This window comes from Chelonia mydas, chromosome 20 (assembly GCF_015237465.2).
Source record: "Chelonia mydas isolate rCheMyd1 chromosome 20, rCheMyd1.pri.v2, whole genome shotgun sequence".
Lineage (NCBI taxonomy): Eukaryota > Metazoa > Chordata > Testudines > Cheloniidae > Chelonia > Chelonia mydas.
The window spans coordinates 16,159,891-16,183,725 of record NC_051260.2 but is presented as its reverse complement, the minus strand read 5'-3'; the positions used below and the strand labels follow the sequence as shown (position 1 = coordinate 16,183,725).

Sequence of the window (23,835 nt, the reverse complement as noted above, 5' to 3'; positions counted from 1 at the left end):
TAGTGCGTCTGTGGCTGAGGGGGGCTGTTTGTGCTAACCGCACTGGTGCCAGGGCCCATCCTAGGTAGGGTGACCAGACGTCCCGGTTTGGCCGAGACAGCCCCTTTTTTTAAGCCTTGTCCCAGCCGTCCCAAATTTTTTTGGCAAAACTTGGCGTTTGTCCCATTTGCACTTGCCAACTGATGCCCAGTTTTGCCCAAAAAGTGGCAAGCGACCCCTAGCAGGAGGTGGAGGAACGTGCAGGGGGTGAGGGCTCGGGCGAGCGGTTCTGGCCAGGCCAGCCCTGCATGGGCGAGAGGCGGGGGGTAGCAGCTTGGTTGAGTGGCACAAGCCAAGGGGGGGTGAGCACTGCGGGATGGCCCCATGTGGGCCTGGGGGCTGAGCAGCATGGGTGGGTGGTTCAGGCCAGCCCTGCATGGGGGAGGAGTTTGGGCCAGTGGCTGATGCCAGCTCGGCCAGAGCTAGCCTTCAGGCTAGCCCCAGGGGGTGTCCAGTTTTCCCTTTTGGGAAATATGGTCACCTTAAGCCTAGTGGGGGCTGGGCAGCAGACTCAGCTCTCTTGGAAGCGGGCTAGGAGTGGGCCTGCTGAGCTGGCCGGCTGCTTGGGGTCCATGGTCACCAGCCCCTCCTTGGAGGGAAGGAACAGCCTGGCCCTGGCAGCCTGCACTGGCTGAGTCACTCCCTTCTCTCCCAGAGCAACGATGCCTCAGGGAACACTTGGAACTGGGTGTACTTCATCCCCCTCATCATCATTGGATCCTTTTTTATGCTGAACCTTGTGCTGGGGGTGCTGTCTGGGTAAGTGTGTGGCCCCTGCCCTGGGCTGCATTCTCGACTGACTTCCAGGGGCCCAGGATGTTCTGTAGGGAATAGGGCATGGGACTGGAAGCCAGGGCACCTGGCTGCTCTTCCCAGCTCTGGGAGGGGAGTGGTCTCTGGTAGTTTGAGCGGGGAAACCTGGAAGTCTTGCTGCATTAGCTTGGGCAAGTCACTTCTGTGCTCTGTGCCTCAGTTACCCCACCTGTAAAGCGGGGAGAGTGACACTGACCCACCTTGTAAAGAGCTGGGAGATCTGCAGAGGAGAAGTCCTAGGTGCGATCCTCCAGGAAGGGGTCAGAGCAAACCCAATAGGCTTTTGCCATTGCTGCTATTGGATTCCCTGGCATACGCCCTGCACCCACAGCCATGCTGCCCACCCACAGACGTGGGCACACGTATATCCATACACATGGACACACGTGTAGGTGCACATGTCTTACACACTGTGTGTACACCCCTTACAGTCCATGTAGATACATGGGCGCACACATACTGCATAGACGGACACGGTCACACATACCAGGCACATGTACACACTTCCCCTTCTCACACAGGTACACACGCACACACACGCTCCACATGCACAGGGTGCCCCAAATGGCACCTTCTTAGGGGAGGAGGTGCATTCCGCCCCCTCCTTGTGATACCCACCTGCTCAGACATGTGCAGGGCAGCCTGGCAGACAGTTTGACTGTTTTGATGCCTGCAGGGAGTTTGCCAAGGAAAGAGAGCGGGTGGAGAACCGGCGGGCGTTTCTCAAGTTGAGACGGCAGCAGCAGATTGAGAGGGAGCTCAACGGCTACATGGAGTGGATCTCCAAAGCGGGTGAGGACTCCTTTCTACCACAACGCCAGCCGGGGATGGGGGGAGCATACTCTTCTCAGTTCTAATGCACTAGGTCCCTGCCCCTCTCTGGGCCTCTGCCCAGCAATGGCAGATGCTATTTCCCTGCCTCTGGGAAGCATGTGTCGGGTCGGTTCCCATCCCCTGCCCTGGCGTTCAGTTTGAGTTGCCAACCCACCCAAAGGCTCAAAGGCCCAGATCACCAAAGGTACTGCGGCACCTTTGAAATCAGTGGGAGTTAGGCACCTAAACACATCTCTGGGGCTGGGCCCAAAGGTGGCATCTGGAACACCAAGATCTCCCCGAAAACTTGGGCCCCTTTCGATGAACCCAGCCTGTCAGTCCACTCAGCAAGGAGCCCCGGAATCTAAGTGAGCTCCATGCAGGCTCCCAAGTGAACATTCCCCCTGGCTCTGATCTTTGGTGCAACATCGTCTGCTCTTCCCCTCTCAGCCCTCCAGGGCAGGGTTATGGAGTCACTGACCAGCTGCTAGGACAAGGGATGGGTGTCCTGGTGGGGGTGAAGTGAATGATGCGGACCCCACACCTCTTTCCATATTCCCAGTCACTCCTTTCCACCTGAGCCTTCCTCCCTCCCAGGGCATTCCAGCCTGCCTTCCCCTTGCTAGGGCCCTCCAGCCAGCACGCCTCCTCCTGCGTGCCCTGGGGAGGGGTGCCCCGTAGTAGGGGCCCTTTGGCCATGTGGCTTCTTTCTGCATTGGACCTCGATTGGCACCATGGGGCCCCTCCCCCCTGAAATGTGGTAGCATAGATGCCCTTCGCTCTGGCCCTTGACTGTAGCGGACTCAACTTGGCCCCATCCCAGCACAGCTTAAGAAGTTTCCCCAGAATTCCAGGGGCGTGTTGTTGCCTAGATTAATTCCCGGTTCTTTTCCCTCAGAAGAAGTGATCCTAGCGGAGGATGAGACGGAGGAAGAGCAGAGGCTCCCGTTTGATGGTAAGCTGTGTGCCCCTGAATGCCGAGTGGCTGGAGAAATAGTGGCTCCCCTGGGACTTCTGAACACAGTTGCACTAATAGAGGGCAGTCCAGGGGGCTGGCTTGAGGGCTCAGTATAAACAGGTGCTGTTCATCTGTCCATGTTCCAAAAAGTTCCGGAGATAGAAAAAATAGTAGAGAAATTCTGGTGCAGCCTAGTCTAGCAGGGGGCACCGTAGGGAGTGGGGCAGGAGCACTGGCTGTGGGGGGAGCACCTGGCTTCTCCAGCTCCTCTCAGAAGGGGGTGCTGCTGGGGGCAGGCAGGGTCACCGAGGGGGTGCTCCTGGCTATTCCAGCCCCTTCCAGCCAGGGCACTGTACAGAGTCTGACTGGGAAACCCAAAGGATAATGTCTGTTTCTCTTGCCATGTTCCTATTGTTGGAGCTCTGCGGAGAGCCACCATCAAGAAAAGCAAGACAGACCTGCTGAACCCGGAGGAAGCAGATGATCAGCTGGCCGACATCTCCTCAGTGGGTAGGTCCGCAGCCTTGTGTGCAGCCACGGTGGGCACCGTGTGATGCGGGAAAGGACAAACCTGTCTGCCGCTGGGACGCTTCCCAGGGCTGTGAGTCACCTCACCACCACTTGCCCTTAGTGTTAGGGAATTTTGTCTGTCCCTGCTGTGGACCAGCTCCCTGAAGCCACAGCCTCTGGCACGACAGGCACCGCTCCCCAGGTCCCTGCAGGCCTCGCTCTGTCTGTACAGGCTAGGGATGGGCATTCGCTGAACCCCAGGTCCTCCAAGCGCTCCTGTTCCACTGAACACTCACGCAACTCTGAGATTGGCTGTTCCCAAAGGAGTTAGACACACCAGCTTGGTGGATTCTATGCAGGATCACCACTTAGCTTAACACACTTTGAGATATACAGTGAAAACAAGAAGAGATTGAAGCGATAGCCAGTAAGAATATCGGAAACAAATGGTTATTATATATAAAGCAAAATCGTAACACGCTTTCTAGAGACTAACTTTAATGGGCAGGGCACTCCCCTATCTCCTACAAGATACCCCAAGTTCTGTCCCCAGAGTTTTCAACCAGTTTGGTTGAGACCCATTCTCATAAGATCAAGCCCACTCACCAATTTTCTTCCCAATTAAAGGAATAACTGGGGGTTCACCTAGTTTCAGAAGTTCATTGTCTTACCCATAAACTCCTGCTGGTTTTGTGTTTTCCTCCAGCCCCCGCAATCTGTTAATTTGCATTTTGCTCAGACTGTAAATGGGCGTCTATTGTGTACCAGACAATTTGCAGTTTGCATGTTCCTGGCTAGAGAGAGAAGCATCTCCTTCCCCCTGCCTGGCAGGAGTATGTGGGCCACCTTTTGGTGACCTGCCTTAACTCCCAGACCAAGGGAAGATCAGTTTTAGCATATACGCATCGCTCCTCGCATATTCTCCATATGTACCTCTTGCAAAGATTATGAGGATGAGCCTGACACAGGCTTTCAGTAGCCACCTTACATAACCCCTTTTGAGTGCACCCAGGGATCCCTGTTCCCTTGTATACTCCTGGGCCCTCTGCCAGTTGGCATCCGGAGGTCCTTGGGTCACACTGCCACACACACTGCAGTTTCATTGGATGCAGGATCCTTCTTTTGCTGTCCTACAGGCTGACCCCAGTAAGTGCGCTGAGATCCTCGGCCCAGGTGCCATGTCACTCAACTGAGGAGCGGGTGGAGAGTCAGCTATTTCGGGGAATGGGGAAACCCAATAAACTGCCCCCTCTAACACCTGTTCCAGCCATGTTGGGGCCTTTGCCCAGGGGCTGCTCCTAACCTTCCTCTCTTCCCTCTGCAGGTTCACCCTTTGCTCGAGCCAGCATCAAAAGTGCCAAGCTGGAAAACTCCACCTTTTTTCACAAAAGGGAGAGGAGGATGCGTTTCTATATCCGCCGAATGGTCAAAACTCAGGCCTTTTACTGGACAGTCCTCAGTCTGGTAGCACTCAACACCTTGTGTGTTGCTATAGTACACTACAGCCAGCCAGATTGGCTATCCGACTTCCTCTGTGAGTATGGCCAGCGGCCTGAGCACACGCTCCTTTCTCTCTCACATCCCCTCAGATGGTTCACTTGGATTGAGGATTCCTCCTTTCCTCTCCTCGATGGCATGGCTGTTTAACTTCTGGTGCACCCCAGCCCTACAGGTGGCTGCATTTCACCACTGGGGGAGGCGTCCCTACTACGGACGGTTAAACAGCCGCTGTGCCCCACCCCAGAGCGGGCTGCTCCTTAGTGCTGGGTGACTGATGTCTGCGCGGCACTGTTCCGTGCTGTTAACCAGCTGCCACACCCCCTGCACCAGAGGATTTTGGTGGGAACGGACAGTCTCCCTATGTGGGTGTCTATCAGATGGCAAAGCACTCTGTGATCCTTTGGGGTGAGGGCGCTCTAGGAATGGAAGGTTTCAGAGTAGCAGCCGTGTTAGTCTGTATTCGCCAAAAGAAAAGGAGTACTTGTGGCACCTAACAAATTTGTTAGTCTCTAAGGTACCACAAGTACTCCTTTTCTTCTAGGAATGGAAGAGATTATTAGTGGGTCATTCAACGGGCAGTTTAATTTCTGGGTTTCTCTTAGTGGAGAGAGCAGCAGGGTGGGAGGGAGCTGGCAGGGAGATCTGGGCAGGTCTGAGCCATCTCTCTCTCTCTCTCTCTCTCTCACAGACTATGCAGAATTCATTTTCTTAGGACTCTTTATGTCCGAAATGTTTATAAAAATGTACGGGCTCGGAACGCGGCCTTACTTCCACTCCTCCTTCAACTGCTTCGACTGCGCCGTAAGTCCGCACCTCCTTGCCCGCCACGGGGCCTGCAAGGGGTGGCTGGGCTCGCTTGCACCCGTTAAACCAGGAGCAGTTCCGTCGGGCCATATTCTGGTTTCAGTTACACTGGTGTAAATCTGGAGTATCTCCATTGAGCCCATTTTGGTTTCAATTACAACTGTGTAAATTTGGAATAGCTCCATTGGATTCTGTGATTTGTTACACCAGTGTAAATTCACAGTAGCTCCCTTGAAGTCGACTTCACTGGAGTTAATCGGGATTTACAGCAGTGCAGCTGTGATCAGAATCTGGCCTTGTGGAGTTAGTGTGGATTTACAGCTGCATGGGGTTAGAGGCAGGAGTGTGTCTGTGTGCATTTGTACATGCTAATGGGTAGGTACGGGGGGCAGGGTGGGAGTGCATGCACAGAGGTGAGCGTTGGCAGGTGGGTGCGCACATGTGCCTGTGATCATGTGTGTGCCCTTGGGTACAGGTGTTGCAGTGCATGTGTGTGAATACACAGCCTGTCCTGAGCATGCTGTCAGCCCCTAGGTGGGAGAGGCTGGGAGGTGTCAGCTCCAAGGGTCCCTGCACAGCCAAGGCCCAGAGTCTTTTGTAGGCCACTAATATGCTTCTTTGCTCTCGGGCAGGTTATCATAGGGAGCATCTTTGAGGTGGTCTGGGCTGTCATGAAGCCTGGAACATCCTTTGGAATCAGCGTGTTACGAGCTCTCAGGTTATTGCGTATTTTCAAAATCACAAAGTAAGTTCTCTTGCTTCGTGTGTGTGTGTGTGTGTGTGGTACGCTTAGGGTTGCCAACAGTCCCTTATTACAAGGGACGTCCCTTGCTTTTTTATTTTTGTACAACAAGATTGGGAGTTGCTGAGTGATGCAAAAAGCAGTAAGAAATACCCCCCAGAGTGCTGCTTATTATTCATAATAATTATTAATTATAATAACAGTGGGAAGAGGGGTAGGGCAGGGGTGCTAAGGAAACAGTCTCTTATTTTTTAAATACAATGTTGGCAACCCTAGGTTACAGTGTGTGTATGCTTGAGTGCATGTGTGTGTACACATGCTCGTGTGTGTGTCCGTTTGTTGGTGTTCACCTTTAACTGTGGGCCCTAGGCTGTGCCATGACAGTATAAACATCTAAAGCAGGGGTGCGCAAACTTTTTGGCCTGAAGGCCACATCGGGGTTCCGAAACTGTATGGACGGCCGGGTAGGGAAGGGTGTGCCTCCCCAAACAGCCTGGCCCCTGCCCCCATCCACCCCCTCCCACTTCTCACCCCCGACTGCCCCCCTCAGAATCCCCACCCCATCAAACCCCCCCTGCTCCTTATCCCCTGACCGCCCTCTCCCGGGACCCCCCCACCCCAAACCAGCCCCCCAGGACCCCACCCCCTATCCAACCTCCCCCCCTGCCAGTCCCTGTCCCCTGACTGCCCCAACTCCTATCCACACCTCCGCCCCCTGACAGGTCCCCCGGGACTCCCATGCCTGTCCAACCCCCCCATTCCTCATCCCCTGACCGCCCCCACCCCCAGAACCTCCTCCCCATCCAACCGCCCCCTGTCCCCTGACTGCCACCCGGGACCCCCTGCCCCTTATCCAATCCCCCCGCTCCCCGCCCCCTTACTAAGCCGCTCAGAGCACCAGGAGCCAGCCACGCTGCCGCGCAGTCTAGAGCACCAGGGCAGGCCGGCAGCTCTCGCAACCACGGTGCCCGGCAGGAGCTCGCAGCCCCGCCGCCCAGAGTGCTGGCGGCAGGGTGAGCTGAGGCTGCGGGGGGACAGCAGGGGAGGGGCCGGTGGCGAGCCTCCCCGGCCAGGAGCTCAAGGCCCGGGCAAGAGGGTCCCATGGGCCACAGTTTGCCCACCTCTGATCTAAAGGCACATTTGAGTTTGTCTCATGCAGCCGGCAAATAACATGGCCACAGACACAAACACCCAATCACACGTGTACATCTGCCCATCGATATGTGTGCACTTGTCTGCCGTCACCCAATCACACGCTGTCAGGGGCTCACCTGTGGTTCCTTTGGTCTCTCTCCACAGGTACTGGGCTTCCCTACGGAACCTGGTGGTGTCTCTCCTGAACTCCATGAAGTCCATCATCAGCTTGCTGTTCCTTCTCTTCCTCTTCATCGTCGTCTTTGCCCTTTTGGGGATGCAGCTCTTTGGGGGCCAGTGAGTAATTGGGGGGACCCTCCGAGCCAAGCCCTCAGCCAACCTGTTGCCTTTTCAAGATCCCACCAAGCTCTGGGACCAGACTAATAGTGAGCTGGTCCCAGCCAGTGCTCCTGTATCGCCTCCTGCAGAGAGAGGCTGGGACTGCAGTAGCTGGGAGTGCCTCCTGCAGCCAGCAGTCCTGCCCCGCTCCCCGACAGCGCCATCTGCTGGGAAAGGCTGGGACTGGAGCAGACATTCCTGGCTAACTCTTTTCCCTCTGACATGGCAGGCAGGTAAGGGGGTGTGTGAGTAATGTGCCTGTGTGTGTTGGTTTGGTGTTTCCCCTGCGCAGGTTCAATTTTGACGATGGGACCCCTTCCACCAACTTCGACACTTTCCCAGCAGCAATAATGACAGTATTTCAGGTACGGGCTCCATCACTCGGTCGGTGTCACAGGCGGTTAGAGCTGGGCAGGGAAACAGGAAGAGGCATCACGGCGTGAACTTAGGGGAAAGGCCCTTCTGAAGGACACCCACAAAGGGGAAGCGATTGTCATTCACTGTGTTCATAGACTCATAGAATATCAGGGCTGGAAGGGACCTCAGGAGGTCATCTAGTCCAACCCCTGCTCAAAGCAGGCCCAATCCCCAATTTTTGCCCCGGATCCCTAAATGGCCCCCTCAAGGATTGAACTCACAACCTTGGGTTTAGCAGGCCAATGGGTTATGGGCAGCTATTGAACTCAAATGCCTGCTGAACCCTTTGGGAGGAAACCCACTGGGTTAAAGATGCCCCACTATTTCCATGATGGGCCAAGAAAGTTCCCAGGTCCCATTTCCAAGATTTCCAGTAAGCCGTCCAGCAAAAACAGACTGCACCCACTCCCTCACCCGCCCCCATTTTGATGATGCGATGTTCACCATGGCTCAGAGAGGGTTGGAGACCTGTCTTCCCATCTCAGTGTTGGTCCTGGGGGGTGGCGTGGGCCCCTCCGCACTGTCTGAAAGGATTCTCTTCCTCCTGTGGTGCCTTGTTCTTTTCCCTTTCAGATCTTGACTGGCGAAGACTGGAACATGGTAATGTACGATGGGATCAAATCTCAGGGCGGAGTCCATCAGGGGATGGTGTACTCGGTCTATTTCATTGTTCTGACCTTGTTTGGTAACTGTATCCTTTGCTCGATGGCCCCAGGAGAGAAAGAAAGCAGGCTCTAGAGGGAATCCAGCTCCTAGGTTCTAACCCCAGCTCTGGGCGGGGAGTGGGGTCTAGTGCTTAGAGCAGGAGGGGCTGGGAGCCAGAATTCCTGGGTTCTGTTCCCAGTTCTGCCTCTGGCTTATTGTGCAACCATGGACTAGTCAGTTCCTCTCTCTGTGCCTCTGCGTCCCCATCTGTTATATTAGGATAATGGCGACCTTTCCCTCAGTGGCGGGACGTTCCAGGGTTGTGAGATTCGTGGACACCTGTGTGAAGAAGTGCTTTGGGCTCGTCGGTGAAGGGTGAAGTGGTGTTCTTTGTGGGGCTCAGACGCCCCAGTGATGGGTGCATTAGAAATAGCTAGCTGTCTCGGCAGGCAAAGGGAAGAGAGCGATTCTCTGGATCAGGCCTGGAGCAGCTGGAGCTTGGGGCTGTGAAACTAGTCCTTGGTACACTGGGCCAGTCCTTGGATGGGAGACCTGCAAGGAAGCCCCAGGTGCTGCGGGCGCAAGCAAGCTCTGCATGTGCATCGCAGACCACGCCCCCTATGCTGAGAGAGCCCTGGGAATATGCTGAAAGCCAGGCGTGGCTTGAGCTGGGGCAAGGATGGTTGCCCTTGGCCTCAGAGGTGTTTGGAGCTGGCTCTGCCTTGACTGGGTGACCAGATACCCTGCTGAACGTGTTTTTGGCTATCGCCGTGGATAACCTGGCTAACGCACAGGAGCTCACCAAGGTGGGAGCAACTTCCCTGGCTTGCCTGGCAGGGCCAGGGCAGGATGATCGGGGAGTGGGGGGTTCAGGAGCCCTGAGATCTCAGAGCAGCCCTAGGGGCCCCTTTGGAAGTCGAACTTCCTTAGGAAGAAAAGGAGTACTTGTGGCACCTTAGAGACTAACCAGTTTATTTGAGCATGAGCTTTCGTGAGCTACAGCTCACTTCATCGGATGCTGTAGCTCACGAAAGCTCATGCTCAAATAAACTGGTTAGTCTCTAAGGTGCCACAAGTACTCCTTTTCTTTTTACGAATACAGACTAACATGGCTGTTACTCTGGAACTTCCTTAGGGAGCATCCTGAGGGCTGAATCGCGAGCAGTGTCCTCGCAGGGGTCGGCAACGTGTCCATACACAGACACAAGTGTCCATGGTAAAAATGTTGAGGTCTGTGGGGGGTGCTCACGGGCAGCTCCCCACAAGCAGCTCCCCGTCCCTGCTGTAGCAGGTGGAGGCACAGCCAGGCAGCTCTGCACACTGCCTCTTCCTCCCTCCCCAAGCACTGACTCCGCGGCTCCCAGCCCATTGGCCGGGAACCACGGCCAATGGGAGCTGCAGGGGCGGCACCTGCGGACGGGGCAGTGCACAGAGCCGCCTGGCCACACCTCTGCATAGGAGCCGGACCGGGGACATGCCGCTGCTTCTGGGAGCTGCTTGAGGTAAGCACTGCATGGAGCCTGCACACACAGACCCCTGCGCTCCACCCCACTGTCCCAGTCCTGATCCCCCTCCCACCCGCTGAACCCCTTGGTCCCAGGCCGGAGCACCCTCCTGCACCCCCTCATCCCCAGCCCCACCCCAGAGCCTGCACCCCCAGCTGGAGCCCTCACACACACCCGCCCACCAACCCTCTGCCTCAACCCAGAGCCCCCTCCAGCACCCTGAACCCCTCATTTCTGGTCCCACCCCAGAACCCGCACCCCCAGCCCAGAGTCCATACCCCCTCCCACACCCCAACCCCCTGCCTGAGCCTGGATCCCCCTCCCGCACCCTGAACCCCTCATTTCTGGTCCCACCCCAGAACCCGCACCCCCAGCCCAGAGTCCGTACCCCCTCCCATACCCCAACCCCCTGCCTCAGCCCGGAGCTCCCTCCTGCCCCCTGCCAAGGTCCATCACTACATCCAGTAATTTTGTCAAGTGTCCGTTGCGCAACATGGTGGTGCTGCCCCCTTGTTCTTGGTGAGGAGTGGGCTCGTGGCTAAGCTACTGACACTGCTCTTTCCAGCGCAGGAGCTGCCCCAGCCCCTGGGCTTTCTGGCTAATCTTCCGTCACCTGTTTCCTACCTCTCGCCCCCGGGAGCTTGTCGGACTCCTGGCTTCCTTGCACAATAAGAGGAACACGCTCCCCTGTCCGCCCCTCAGCCCCAGGCTCTCCTTTGCCCCAGAGAGACGCAGATCACACACCCCTCCCTGGAGTCCATGGGAGCGGTGGCATCAGGATTCCTCAGCTGTGTGTCCTAGGGCCTACACAGCTAGCAGCTAGGGATGATGTATTCTGAGAGGTTTTCACCTTCCTCTGAAGCAAGAAAGACCAGCTACAGCTGGAGACAGGACACTGGTTGGGGTGGGCCCAGTCCTCCGAGGTGGTACAGAGAATCCTGTGTCTAAATGCCAGGCTGGTGGGCCTGGCTCATGTTCTTGGGGTCTACAGATCTGGGGTGGGGAAGGAACTTCCCTTCCAGGTCAGATTGGTAGGACTCTTGTGATTTTTTCGATTTCCTCTGCAGCGCGGGGTGCCCGCTGGGATCACTTGGGCTCATCTCACCTAATCCGTTCCCTGCCATTGCTGAGGCTCGGGCATTGGCAGAATTTGTTCCTGCCTGTTCTCCGTCCACAGCACACACCAATTCAGGCTCTTGCGGGCTGGGATACTTCGGTCGAATCCCAGTTGCTGGGCTGGCTGTACGGGTGCTGGTGGTGCCCTGTGCTAGCCAGGAGCTTACACCAGAGGAGCTGATGGTCCCATGGTCTGGCCTGGGGCTCCTGAATTCTCCCTTAGCTCGTGGAGCGGGAGGATGGGCATCCTAGCCTTGCGGCCACACCTGGCTGGGGAGCTGCAAGTATCGCCCTGGATCTTGAAGCAGGAGTCTCCTGGGCTCACAGGCGCCAACTTGGTCCTTTCCCTGGGGGGGCTAGACCCCTACTGCGCCCCAGGCCCCACCCCTGCTCCACCCCTTCCCCCAAGCCCAACCCCGCCTCTTCCCGCCCCCTCCCCCGCCCTCACTCCTCCCCCTCCCCTCCAGAGCCTCCTGCATGCCAGCTGATCCGCGGCAGGAGGTGTGGGGAGGGAGGGGGAGGTGCTGATAGAGGGGGACCATTTTTTCCCTGGGGGTGCTCCATCCGCGGAGTCAGCACCTATGCCCGAGCGGTTTGCCAAGGCTGCAGCAGGCTTGTCACCCCTTGTGTGGTCTCACACACACACACCCCCCGAAAGGGGACAGAGCCGCCGCGCCAGGCGGGGCTGAGTTACACACCAATGCTTCTGTCGCCAAAGGGACAGGTTGATGGGGCTCAAACGCCGCTAATGCTCACCCGTGTCTGTGCCTATCAGGATGAACAAGAAGAGGAGGAGGTGGCCAACCAAAAACTTGCACTACAGAAAGCCAAGGAGGTGGCGGAAGTGAGCCCCCTGTCTGCAGCCAGCATGTCTATAGCGGTGTAAGTGCCGTAGGTAGCGACACCGGCGGCCAGGGCACGTACCGGAGCCCTCAAGCTCTCTTGTTCCGTGACGCGGTGTCTGACCGTGGGCTGCTGAGCCTCGGCACTGGCTCATGTTGCAGGGTCTGTTCTCAGGACAGCTAGAGACAAGGGGAGCGGGGCAGGGCGCTGGCTATGGGAGGAGCTCCTGGCTACTCCAGTCCCAGCTCCTCCCAGCAGGAGGCGCCGTGGGGAGCGGGGCAGGGCGCTGGCTACGGGAGGAGCTCCCGGCTACTCCAGTCCCAGCTCCTCCCAGCAGGGGACGCCGTGAGGAGCAGGGCAGGAGCACTGGCTATGGGAGGAGTTCCCAGCTACTCCAGTCCCAGCTCCTCCCAGCAGGGGGCGCCGTGGGGAGCGGGGCAGGGCGCTGGCTATGGGAGGAGCTCCCGGCTACTCCAGTCCCAGCTCCTCCCAGCAGGGGGCGCCGCGGAGAGCGGGGCAGGGCGCTGGCTATGGGAGGAGCTCCCGGCTACTCCAGTCCCAAGTCCTCCCAGCAGGGGGCGCCGTGGGGAGCGGGGCAGGGCGCTGGCTATGGGAGGAGCTCCCGGCTACTCCAGTCCCAGCTCCTCCCAGCAGGGGGTGCCGTGGGGAGCAGGGCAGGGCGCTGGCTATGGGAGGAGCTCCCGGCTACTCCAGTCCCAGCTCCTCCCAGCAGGGGGCGCCGTGGGGAGCGGGGCAGGAGCACTGGCTATGGGAGGAGCTCCCGGCTACTCCAGTCCCAGCTCCTCCCAGCAGGGGGCGCCGTGGGGAGCGGGGCAGGGCGCTGGCTATGGGAGGAGCTCCCGGCTGCTCCAGTCCCAGCTCCTCCCAGCAGGGGGCGCCGTGGGGAGCAGGGCAGGAGCACTGGCTATGGGAGGAGCTCCTGGCTACTCCAGTCCCAGCTCCTCCCAGCAGGGGGCGCCGTGGGGAGCGGGGCAGGAGCACTGGCTATGGGAGGAGCTCCCAGCTACTCCAGTCCCAGCTCCTCCCAGCAGGGGGCGCCGTGGGGAGCGGGGCAGGGCGCTGGCTATGGGAGGAGCTCCCGGCTACTCCAGTCCCAGCTCCTCCCAGCAGGGGGCGCCGTGGGGAGCGGGGCAGGAGCACTGGCTATGGGAGGAGTTCCCAGCTACTCCAGTCCCAGCTCCTCCCAGCAGGGGGCGCCGTGGGGAGCGGGGCAGGGCGCTGGCTGTGGTGGGGGAGGAAAAGCAGCTCAATTCTAATGGTGTTTCAAGAATCTGACCCTGTTTCGGCTTCAGGAAAGAGCAGCAGAAGAACCAAAAATCCTCCAAGTCTGTCTGGGAACAGAGAACGAGCGAGATGCGGAAGCACAATCTGCTGGCGAGCCGGGAAGCCCTGTACAATGAGCTGGACCCCGAGGACCAATGGAAGATGACCTATGCCCGGGCCATGCGGCCTGACATCAAGACCCACCTGGACCGGCCGCTGGTGGTTGACCCCCAGGAGAACCGCAACAACAACACCAACAAGACCCGGCCCAGCGAGCCCTCCATGGAGCAGCGCTTCAGCCAGCAGCGGGCCGAGGATTTCCTGCGCAAGCAGGCCCGCTACCACGAGCGCTCGCGGGAGTTTAGCAGCTCCCGCAGCTATGAGCAACCTGAGGCAGAGGGTCTTGAGGCCCGACGGCAGCGCAGCGGGAGCAAGGAGACTGATCTGAACCAGGACGGCACCTACCGGGACCTGGACTATCCCAGCCAGGGTCACGAGAGCAGCCAGGAGCAGGGCTTCCGCGACAGCACCTCGGAGCGGATCAGAGCTGTCGACCCCCACCGCAGGCACCAGCGCCGTCAAGGGGGCAGCAAAGAGAGCCGCAGCGGGTCGCCCCGGATGGCCGAGGGCGAGCGGGATCATCGGCGGCACCGGGCTCACCGCCGGATTGGAGAGGAGGGCGGCGGGGGCAGGGACGAGGGCAGCAAGGTGGAGCGGCGACTGCGGCACCGGGAGGGGAGCCGGCCCTCCTGCGGGAACGTGGAGGGGGAGCAGCTCGACGGGGAGAGACGCCGGCGCCACCGGCATGCCGCGCAGTCCACCTACGACACCGGCGGCAAGAGGGACGACAGGGAGAGGCGGCACCGGCGCAGGAAGTGAGTGGGGGCACCTGGGGGTGGGGTGGGAGGGTCCCCGGGCACGACAGCTGCCAGGGATCGATGAGGCGGGGGGGGACAGGGCTGGGGGAAATGGGAACTCTGCCCCCCGATCTCCTTGCTTCTGTCCAGAGGATTGGAGTTGTACCATGGGGGAGGGGTGCTGTGGTGATCGGAAGCCAGATCGGAGTTATTTCAGAGACAGGACCCCCCATTTTCAGAGTGCAGGGCCCTCGCTCAGCCAGCAGTGGGCACAGGGCTGGGGCTGGAGAAAGGGGCCAAGGAAGGACCAAGGGGCTGGGAAAAGGGAAGCAAGGGGTGGAGCCAGCTGGTTCCCCGCTCAACAGGGGATGTATCAACTATCAAGCCCAGGGCCCTTCACTTCCCCCTCTCTGCTGGGAGCATTTCAGACAGGCACCAATGTCTTCTTGGCCACATCCTCCTGACACTTGTCCCTCTGGGAACTGGACTGAGATCCAAGAACTGGTTCCATACGGGCCAGCAAACAGCCATCACAGATGGAGGTGATTATCAGTCATTGACCAGCACTGCCCCAGCAGTCAGCCAGTCCCGCACCACCAGCCTGGGGCCAGATTGGAGCTGGTGCCCCTAGAAGGGAAGGTCCCATGTCCCATTCCCTGATCACCTGAGCCAGCAGTTCAGTGGGGTCATAGCAGCAGGCTGTTTAGGTTGTTCAGAAGGGAGACGAGGCCTCCTACTCCCTGACTCTGATCTGGGTCTTTTTCTTTGCGTTGCTGCCGTAGAGAGAACCAAGGCCCCAGCTCAGTGCCCGGCCCGAACCTCTCCACCACGCGGCCGATCCAGCAGGACATGGGGCGCCACGAGCCACAGGTGGCGGAGGACATAGACAACATGAAGAACAACAAACTAGCCACCACGGAGCCCTCGATCCCCCACAACGCCAGCCACCTCCAGAGCCCAGCCAAGGTGGGCCACCATGCCAACTGCATGGCCATCCGGGCATCCCACAACCTTCCTGGCACCCTGGGCCAGCCGCCCCCCAACTCCCAGAATGCTGCCAACCGCCAGGCACCCAGCAACCTGCCCCAGCCCGGGCCCCCGAAAACCCCCGAGAACAGCCTTATAGTCACCAACCCCAGCACCCAGAACAACCCAGCCAAGGCTGCCAAGAAGCCCGAGCACACCACAGTGGATATCCCAGCCACCTTCACACCACCCATCAACAACACCGTCGTGCAAGGTAGGCACTGGGTGGGGGGTAACTCCGGGCAGCGCTCGATCCGCCCCCAGCGTATTCGCCGCTGGGCAGCGCTCGATCCGTCCCCAGCGTATTCGCCACGGGGCAGCGCTCGATCCGCCCTCAGCGTAGGCCCTAGGGGAAGTGGGACTGCTTAGTGCAGTGGTTTTCCAACTTTTTTCAAACTTTTTGACCACATCTTGAATACTGTGTGCAGATGTGGTCACCCCAATTCAAAAAAGATCTATTGGACTTGGAAATGGTTCAGAAAAGGGCAACAAAAATGATTAGGGGTATGGAGCGGCTTCCGTATGAGGATAGATTAATAAAACAGGGACTCTTCAGCCTGGAAAAGAGACGACTAAGGGGGGATGTGACGTAGGTCTATAAAATCATTGCTGGTGCGGAGAAAGTAAATAAGGGAGTGTTATTTACTCCTTCTCATAACACAAGAACTAGGGGCCACCGAATGAAATTAATAGGCAGCAGGTTTAAAACAAACAAAAGGAAGTATTTTTTCACACAACGCACAGTCAACCTGTGGAACTCCTTGCCAGAGGATGTTGTGAAGGCCAAGACTATAACAGGGTTCAAAAAAGAACTGGATAAATTCATGGAGGATAGGTCCATCAATGGCTATTAGCCAGGATGGGCAGGGATGGTGTCCGTAGCGTCTGTTTGCCAGAAGCTGGAAGTGGGCAACAGGGGATGGATCACTTGATAATTGCCCTGTTCTGTTAATTCCCTTTGAAGCACCTGGCACTGGCCACTGTCAGAAGACAGGATACTGGGCTAGATGGACCTTTGGTCTGACCCAGTGTGGCCGCTCTTATGTTCTTACGTGTGGGAGTGAGATCCGTGGGGGCATCTCTCCTGAGATTCAGGGCTGGTCCCAATTTAGAGGGAGTAGCCCATGACCATTAGATGGGACCTCTCGAAGACAAATCAGCCCTAAGGGATCAGAGCTCAACCATAGACAGAAACAGGCACCGGTTGGGTGGGTCGGTGCTCCAAGAGGGTACAGAGAATTCTCTGGCTAGATGCCTGGCTGTGGGTCTGGCTCACATGCTCAGGGTTGCCCGATCTGGGGTGGAGAGGAATTTCCCCCGGGTCAGATTGGCAGGGACTTTTGGGGGTGGGGGGTTCACCTACTCTGCTGCATGGGGCGTGGGGCACCTCCTGGGTCCCTCTGGGCAGGTCTCTCCTAATCAGTTCCCTGCCATTGCTGAGGCTTCACACACTGGGAGTGTCTGTGTGTGTGTCTCCCCTGAGCTCCCCTTCCTAAGGAGGGTTAGGGAGCTCTCTGGCCTTAACCCTAGCACCACGCGTGGGGAGGCAGCATGCTGTTAGCATTAAAGAGCCATGCAGCACAGGGCCCAAGGGGCGCCCCCAGAGCCATCTCCCCATCGGCAGCAGTAGTCTCAGGTGACCTCTGCCAGGCCTGGGTCTCCCTGCCCGTGCCTGCAGGGATGACACTCGCTCCCCTGTAAGCTGGCAGGAAGGCAGCAGCTGTGCCGTGTCTGGTTCCAGGGTCCCAGGTCAGTGCTGACCACTTCACTTCACTTCATCCTTCTTTCCTGTGCAGTGAATAAAAATGCCAATCCAGACCCACTGCCAAAGAAGGAGGAAGAGAAGAAAGAGGAGGAGGATGGCGAGCAGGAGGGGAATGGGCCCAAGCCCATGGTTCCCTACAGCTCCATGTTCATCCTCTCCACCACCAATCCGTGAGTACAGCTCTCGTCGGGGCGGGGAACTGAGCCAACCAGTGCCCGCGGGCAGACGGTGGGCACATGCCAGGAATGTCCTGGCTATTAGTACCCCTCACCCCTAAGTGAGGGAAGTCGGCCAATGGGCATCCAGCCCTCCTGTGTTTGAACTCCCTGCTTCAGACTTAGGAGTGAGCATCTGGCCTGCGGGGGTGGGGGGACCCCGGCAGCATGCGTAGCTGGCCAGGTGCATTGTGGGGGTTTGTGCCTTACTCTGAAACATCAAGTATAGGCCATGAATGGGGGTCAGCTATTGGCTTTGTGAATTGTGATCCTGATCTGGTGTGGCAAGGAGGGGTGACTGCTGGCCCAGAGGGGCCCATTGGTCTGCTCCAGGGTGGGGGGTGGATACCAGGCCAGAGGGGCCCATTGGTCTGCTCCAGGGTGGGGGGTGGATACCAGGCCAGAGGGGCCCATTGGTCTGCTCCAGGGTGGGGGGTGGATACCAGGCCAGAGGGGCGCATTGGTCTGCTCCAGGGTGGGGGGACACAGTGAGTCTGGGGGCCACTGGCCCGGGGTGCCATGTGCCGTCTTTGCCCGGCCCAGGTTCCGCAGGCTCTGCCATTACATCGTGAACCTGCGCTACTTTGAGATGTGCATCCTGATGGTGATCGCCATGAGCAGCATCGCGCTGGCCGCTGAGGACCCTGTGCAGCCCAACGCTACCCGCAACAACGTAAGTCCCACCGCTGAGCTGAGCCCGCCCTACCCCAGGGGGGCTGAAGGCTTCTGCCCTTCTAGGCAATCCAGTCAAAACCTATCCCCCCAGATGTCATCACTGCCTGGTGTCTGTTCAGTGGCCTATGAACCGTAGGTTCAGGCTTCTCAGACCATTTTCTAGGCACTCACACCACAGCTGACACTTCCTGCGTTCCTTATTGGCAGTCTCAGGAGAGAGGCCAAGGACTCAACAGGACACAGAGACTATAACAGGGTTCAAAAAAGAGCTAGAGAAGTTCCTGGAGGCTAGGTCCATCAATGACTAATAGCCAGGATGGGCAGGGATGGTGTCCCTAGCCTCTGTTTGCCAGAAGCTGGGAATGGGCAACAGGGGATGGATCACTGGATGATTCCCTGTTCTGTTCATTCCCTCTGGGGCACCTGGCATTGGCCACTGTCGGTAGACAGGACACTGGGCTAGATGGACCTTTGGTCTGACCCATTGTGGCTGTTCTTATGTTCTTAACACCCCTAACAAGGGATCTCTGCATCATGGCTGAGGCATATTGGTGGGGGGTGGCATACGGGGGGAGCTTGCCCCCGCCACACCGGCTGTGCCCTCCAGTCTCTAGGGGTGCCAAACTGGCAACTTTCCGCAGGTCTAAACTGACGCTGAAAGCTAGAGAGGCAATGCCTGGGGAGTGAACAGAAAGCAGGCTGCCCCGGTGCCACCCTTCTGGCATTGGAGCCCAGCACGCGAGGTGCAACTGTTAGCATCCGCCCCTTCCCAAAGTAAAGCCAAAGGCCTCTCCCCTTCCTCTTGCTTTTCTGCAGCACTGCAGCTGTGCTAAAGTAGGTTAGGAGGGAGGCAGCCGGGAGTGAGAGCTCCATAAATCACCACCCAGCTCTCCCGCCAGCTGACACTGCAGTTTCCTCTCTGAGAGCCACGCTGGCCAACTCCCGCACGCATGGGCCTGCTGGAGAGAGCAGAGTGAAAGAATTAGAGCAGCATCCCCAAAGGGGAGGGGAAGCAGGTCTCAGCCAAGTCCCATGCCTCCTCCGCTTTCCCCTTCCCTGCACGCAACTTCTGCAGACCCTGATGAGCCTGATAACAAGCTGGTGCGTCTCCAAAGGGGGGCTCCTAAAGCCTTGTGTTAACTGAACACAAAGCGTGGCTCTGCCTGGCGCTAGTATGCAGCCCCCTCTCGGGTGGGGCACAGGAGCTGTTCAACAGCCACCCAGCAGCACCTCGCAGGGATCACTCACGCACCATGGAAGTTCACCCCTTTCTAAGGTGGGGCACAGCAGCTGTTTAACAGCCAGGTGCCAAAGTATGACGGGTCAGGAAGTGAAGAAGAATCCTTTATCTGCCTGGAACTGCTGCAGGGGGAGTTTGAGGGAGACGGAACAGAAAGGACCCATGTTGCAGTCTGAGTAGGACACCTGGGTTCCCACCTGGCCACTCGCTGCGAGTGCCCAGGGTATCTATGACTACAGGTTGCACCCACCCTAAGTTTTTGAGTGGGGACCCTAAGGGCATGGGGGGGGGCGTGAAAACCCCATCCAAAGGCCATCCCCATGGAAGAGTGATGGGGGAAATGGGGAGCACCCACCAGAGACCCGTGGGGAGATGCAACGCCTGCATCCATAGGTCCTGCTTTGGTCCTGGAGGCCAAGCACTAGGCAGCACAGGGGTTGGGAATGGGCTATCGCTGGTCTGAATCTGGGCCGTTCCCCTTGGAACACTTACTTAGTGGCTTCTGCGCTCTGTGACCCTGGTGGGTCTCAGACAGCCTCCCCAAACCACTCCTGGCCCCCTTGTGCCAGCGTCAGCTGGGGCTCCTGGACTGGCTCGGCCGGACCCTGGCTGCAGTGTGATTAAGGCAGCGTCTCCTCCTGCCCTGGGGTGCTAGCTAGAGGAGCCAGAGGGGCATTTGAGATCCTCCCTCTCTTCTCCCCCAAAGGTTCTGCGCTATTTTGACTATGTCTTCACGGGCGTCTTCACCTTTGAGATGGTCATTAAGGTGAGTCTGGCAGGGACCAGGGCCTGGGCCATATCGCGGGGTGGGGTGGATTTACCCACAGCAGCCGGGGCAGGAGATCTCCACGGTGTCTGACCCAGCCACCAGCCCTGTGGGTTCCCCCGGTGTTGCTGCAGAGAAAGGATGAGCTCATCCTCCCACGTTACCACCCTAGGTGGGGATCAGTGTCACGGGGCGGACGCTGCCCTGGAATCCCCTGTGTTAGCAGCTCCTCTAATTCCTAACAGCTTGTTTCTCATCCCACCCCTGGCCAGGATGGCCAAGGCATCCTTCTGCCATTAGCCACAGAAGGCACCAGGCCAACAGCCCATCAGTCCATTAAATACAGCCCTTGCCCCCTCCCCCCCCCCAACTCTCTGCATGTATGGACCACCTGTCAGTTCTTCCCCGGGGGGCCTCCAGCCTGGGAGGAGGGGATGGAGTGGCCCAATAGGTCTGGAGCCCCCATCTTGGAGCCTGTCCGTTCCCCGTCACCAGGACAGGGAAGGAGTGACCTGGAGGGGGAGAAGCTGAGAGAGGAGACTGGTCCCTCACAATGGCTCTGCCGGCATTTCCTTACCGCGCAGCTGATGGGGGATGAGGCGTGCAGAGCTGGAAGGGTAGAACTTGCTGTGAAAAAAGCTAATGCTGTCCTGGGATGCATCAGGAGAGGTATTTCCAGTAGGGATAAGGAGGTTTTAGTACCATTATACAAGGCACTGGTGAGACCTCACCTGGAATACTGTGTGCAGTTCTGGTCTCCCATGTTTAAGAAGGATGAATTCAAACTGGAACAGGTACAGAGAAGGGCTATTAGGATGATCCGAGGAATGGAAAACTTGTCTTATGAAAGGAGACTCAAGGAGCTTGGCTTGTTTAGCCTAACTAAAAGAAGGATGAGAGGAGATATGATTGCTCTCTATAAATATATCAGAGGGATAAATACTGGAGAGGGAGAGGAATTATTTAAGCTCAGTACCTCTCAGTCACTGGGGGCTCTCAGCAGTGACAGGGTTTGCCTCTGGGTTAGTTTGAATTAAGCTTGGGAAGAGCGAATTGTCCCTTAAAGCCCAGATGATGCCAGCTGCTGGGTAGCTCTTGTCCCTCCATCTGGCTAGCAGAACAGGCCCAACTCCTTCTAGACTCAGGAGACTTGGTCCCAGCCCTCCCCTGAGTAAGTCACGTCCCCACACCGTGCCTCAGTTTCCCTCTCTGTGAAAGGAAGAGAGTGGGATGGCCCCTGCTCTGCTGAGCGCACTGGGACCTGGGGCTGAGCAGAGCGAGGTGCGATTGGAAAGGGGAGCAGCCTTTTCACCCTCAGCAGCAGCCAGCACGGAGCGAGCCGCCTTGCTGACCCTCTGCCTGAGCTTTGCTCCCTGCCACAGATGGTCGACCTGGGGCTGGTTCTTCACCAAGGCGCCTATTTCCGGGACCTGTGGAACATCCTGGATTTCATCGTGGTCAGCGGAGCACTGGTGGCCTTTGCCTTCACGTGAGTTACTTGCTGGAGCTCTCTCACTTGCACTCCTCCCCAGATCCAGCTCCTGGCTTGTTGCATGACAGGGCACCCCCATTCGCTGCCAACCCTCCCCCCAGCCAATCACAGAGCATGCATGGAATGGCGGAGCGACCTCCCCACCAGCTTGGGATGCCCCTAGCATGTGGAGCCGCTCCCAAGGGCCAGATAATGTCTGTCCATCCTAGCCATGCAGTGCCCACAACCGAGGCCTCATCCGCAGGACAAAGGAACGTGGTCCCGAGCAGGAGCTCCCCGAAAGGGAGGCTGGTGCACGCAGCCCCAGTCAGGCCCAGCGCTGTTGGCTTCGGGAGCAGGATTCTCAGGGCCTTGCACTATGATGCCACCCAAGCCATTAGCACAGTGATATTCCGCTGCCACCCGAGGACTGGCCCAGCAGATCCCTTACTGAACAAAAGCCATGGGGCAGCGAGGCCCAGTTTGGAGAAAGGGTTTCGCTGTGCTAGTCAGAGCCCAGCAGGAGCGGCTCAGTAAATCTGGAGTGCCAACTCCTGGGTGAGCCTCAAGTGCAGGACTGGGGTCTCGTAGTTCGAGCAGGGTGGCTCCTTACTTTCCTCAGCTCCAGGAGGGGAGTGCGGTCCAGGGGTTAGAGCGGGGGGGAGCGGGTGTCTGGGAGTCAGGACTCCTGGGTTCTAGCCCTGGCTCTGGAAAGGAGTGTGCTGGGGTCATTAGAGCACTTCTGGGTTCTCCTTCCCAGCTCTGTGACTGACATGCGGGTAACGCTGGGCCCTGCTGCTTGTCCATCTCTCACGTGCTGAGAGGGTGCTGGGCCCAGCCGCTCCAGGCGGTTGTGAGAGCCAGCCCGTCCGGGCGTGTACAGCTAGAGAAGGCGAGCACGGCACCAGTTCCGGGGATTACGCACTGAGTTTCCAGTGTTGATTTGCTCAGCCCATGAGCAGCTTCTGTGCCCTGGTGAAGCAATGCACAGGGGTCAGCAGACGGTGGGGTCAGTGGTTATTACGGGAGGATGGATGGAAACAGGCACATGAGCCAGCAGAGCCCTCGGGGTCCTGGTGGGTCATCTCCAGCCCCCGTGTGCCACCCCCAGTGGCGAGCTTCCCCTGCTGCAGGGAAACGGCATGCTGAGCAACCTCTCTCATGCCTGCCTGCTGGGACCCCTGAGAATCGCTGCTAGTGGGCATTGCCAAAGGGTCCAGCTCCCAGCGCCCCCTGCACCCCCGAATGTGCATCTCCCCACTCCCCGCGCATGCCTGGCGCTGTCCCACCGATTGATCCTCCCCCTGCATGGTCTGTGCTGGGAGGCACGGGGGCTTCCCCCGCCATTCCTGACCCTCTGTGTGGAGCTGGGCAAACTGCTGGGGCTGTTGGACAAGCCGTCCCTTTTCAGGGCCTGCCGTGCCCAAGGACTGGCCGTGCCTTCTCACTTGGAGGTCACGAGAGCAATCGAGGCTGGGTTGGTAATGGCCATCTGATGGCCTGTGTGTGAGATGAGTCTGAGGGGGTCTCAGCCCTTTCCCCAGTGGGACCAGGCACCCACTTCGTATCCATGAAACACCATTGCCGGCGGCCTTAATTGGATGCCTCATTGGCAGAGAAGCCAAAATGGGCCACAGAACCTGAGCTCCCTGGAGAGGTTGGTCCTTTGGGTCAAGACTGTGAGCATGTTAGCCCGGCAGGGCATGGAGAGGGCAGGCCCGGTGCTGAATGGGAGTTCAGGAGACAGCAGTCTCCAGGGCTGTTCATCATCAGTGAATCAGAGACACCTTCCCAGCTGGTACCACTGGGCACGGCCAGGGTTCGGACCAGAGCCCAGTGGTCTCGATGCATCCCCCAGGCTTCAGGGTGTGTCCGTTCCCTGGGGAAACCGAGGGTTTGCAGGGCTGGGGTGCCCTGGCCTGTGCAGGAGCAGGGAGGGGAATGGAAAGTTCAGGCTGTGAATGCTGTGTCCCCATCCAGGACTAGCAGCTGAGGCTGGAGGCAGCTGCCACTGCAGTGAGGTGAGGCGGAGAGGGGGGCCCCCGCTCGTTAAATATCCTGACTCTAGAGAGAGTTTGTTCTGAACTGGGCTGAAGCAGAGCTCTGGCACCTGGTTCCCCTTTCCCCCACCCCGGAGTCATGCCACTGGAGTGACACTGGTGTAGATGAGAGTCAGGGCCATCCGTAGCCTTGCGCCCTGGTCCCTGGGGGCTAGCTTGGCTGGTGCGAAGGGGCCTTGGGGCAGGCACAGCCATTCCCCTCCTCCCACAGAGCACCCTCCACAGCAGGGAGCCCGAGACTGGCTCTGCCGTCTTCACCGGAGGCCCATGTGCATGGTTCAGGGAGATGTAGAGGAGG

General features: G+C 58.4%; 1 protein-coding gene across 18 annotated transcripts in view; it reads left to right on the top strand.

Annotated features, from left to right (window-relative positions):
• The window catches only part of CACNA1A (calcium voltage-gated channel subunit alpha1 A), a 157,322-nt gene that overhangs the window by 72,741 nt on the left and 60,746 nt on the right, over positions 1-23,835 (top strand). For 11 of the 18 annotated variants that reach the window (XM_037887956.2, XM_043532900.1, XM_043532894.1 and 8 more), the window contains exons 7-24: positions 695-798; positions 1,529-1,644; positions 2,564-2,620; positions 3,038-3,133; positions 4,458-4,667; positions 5,322-5,434; positions 6,070-6,182; positions 7,479-7,610; positions 7,945-8,017; positions 8,643-8,760; positions 9,453-9,520; positions 12,111-12,217; positions 13,492-14,337; positions 15,102-15,559; positions 17,142-17,280; positions 17,869-17,998; positions 19,947-20,006; positions 21,389-21,495. In XM_037887956.2, the coding sequence (XP_037743884.2) occupies positions 695-798; positions 1,529-1,644; positions 2,564-2,620; positions 3,038-3,133; positions 4,458-4,667; positions 5,322-5,434; positions 6,070-6,182; positions 7,479-7,610; positions 7,945-8,017; positions 8,643-8,760; positions 9,453-9,520; positions 12,111-12,217; positions 13,492-14,337; positions 15,102-15,559; positions 17,142-17,280; positions 17,869-17,998; positions 19,947-20,006; positions 21,389-21,495 (3,047 nt within the window). The remainder of the gene's footprint in view (positions 1-694; positions 799-1,528; positions 1,645-2,563; positions 2,621-3,037; positions 3,134-4,457; positions 4,668-5,321; positions 5,435-6,069; positions 6,183-7,478; positions 7,611-7,944; positions 8,018-8,642; positions 8,761-9,452; positions 9,521-12,110; positions 12,218-13,491; positions 14,338-15,101; positions 15,560-17,141; positions 17,281-17,868; positions 17,999-19,946; positions 20,007-21,388; positions 21,496-23,835) is intronic. The other 7 variants (XM_043532895.1, XM_043532902.1, XM_043532890.1 and 4 more) reach the window with 5 other exon arrangements.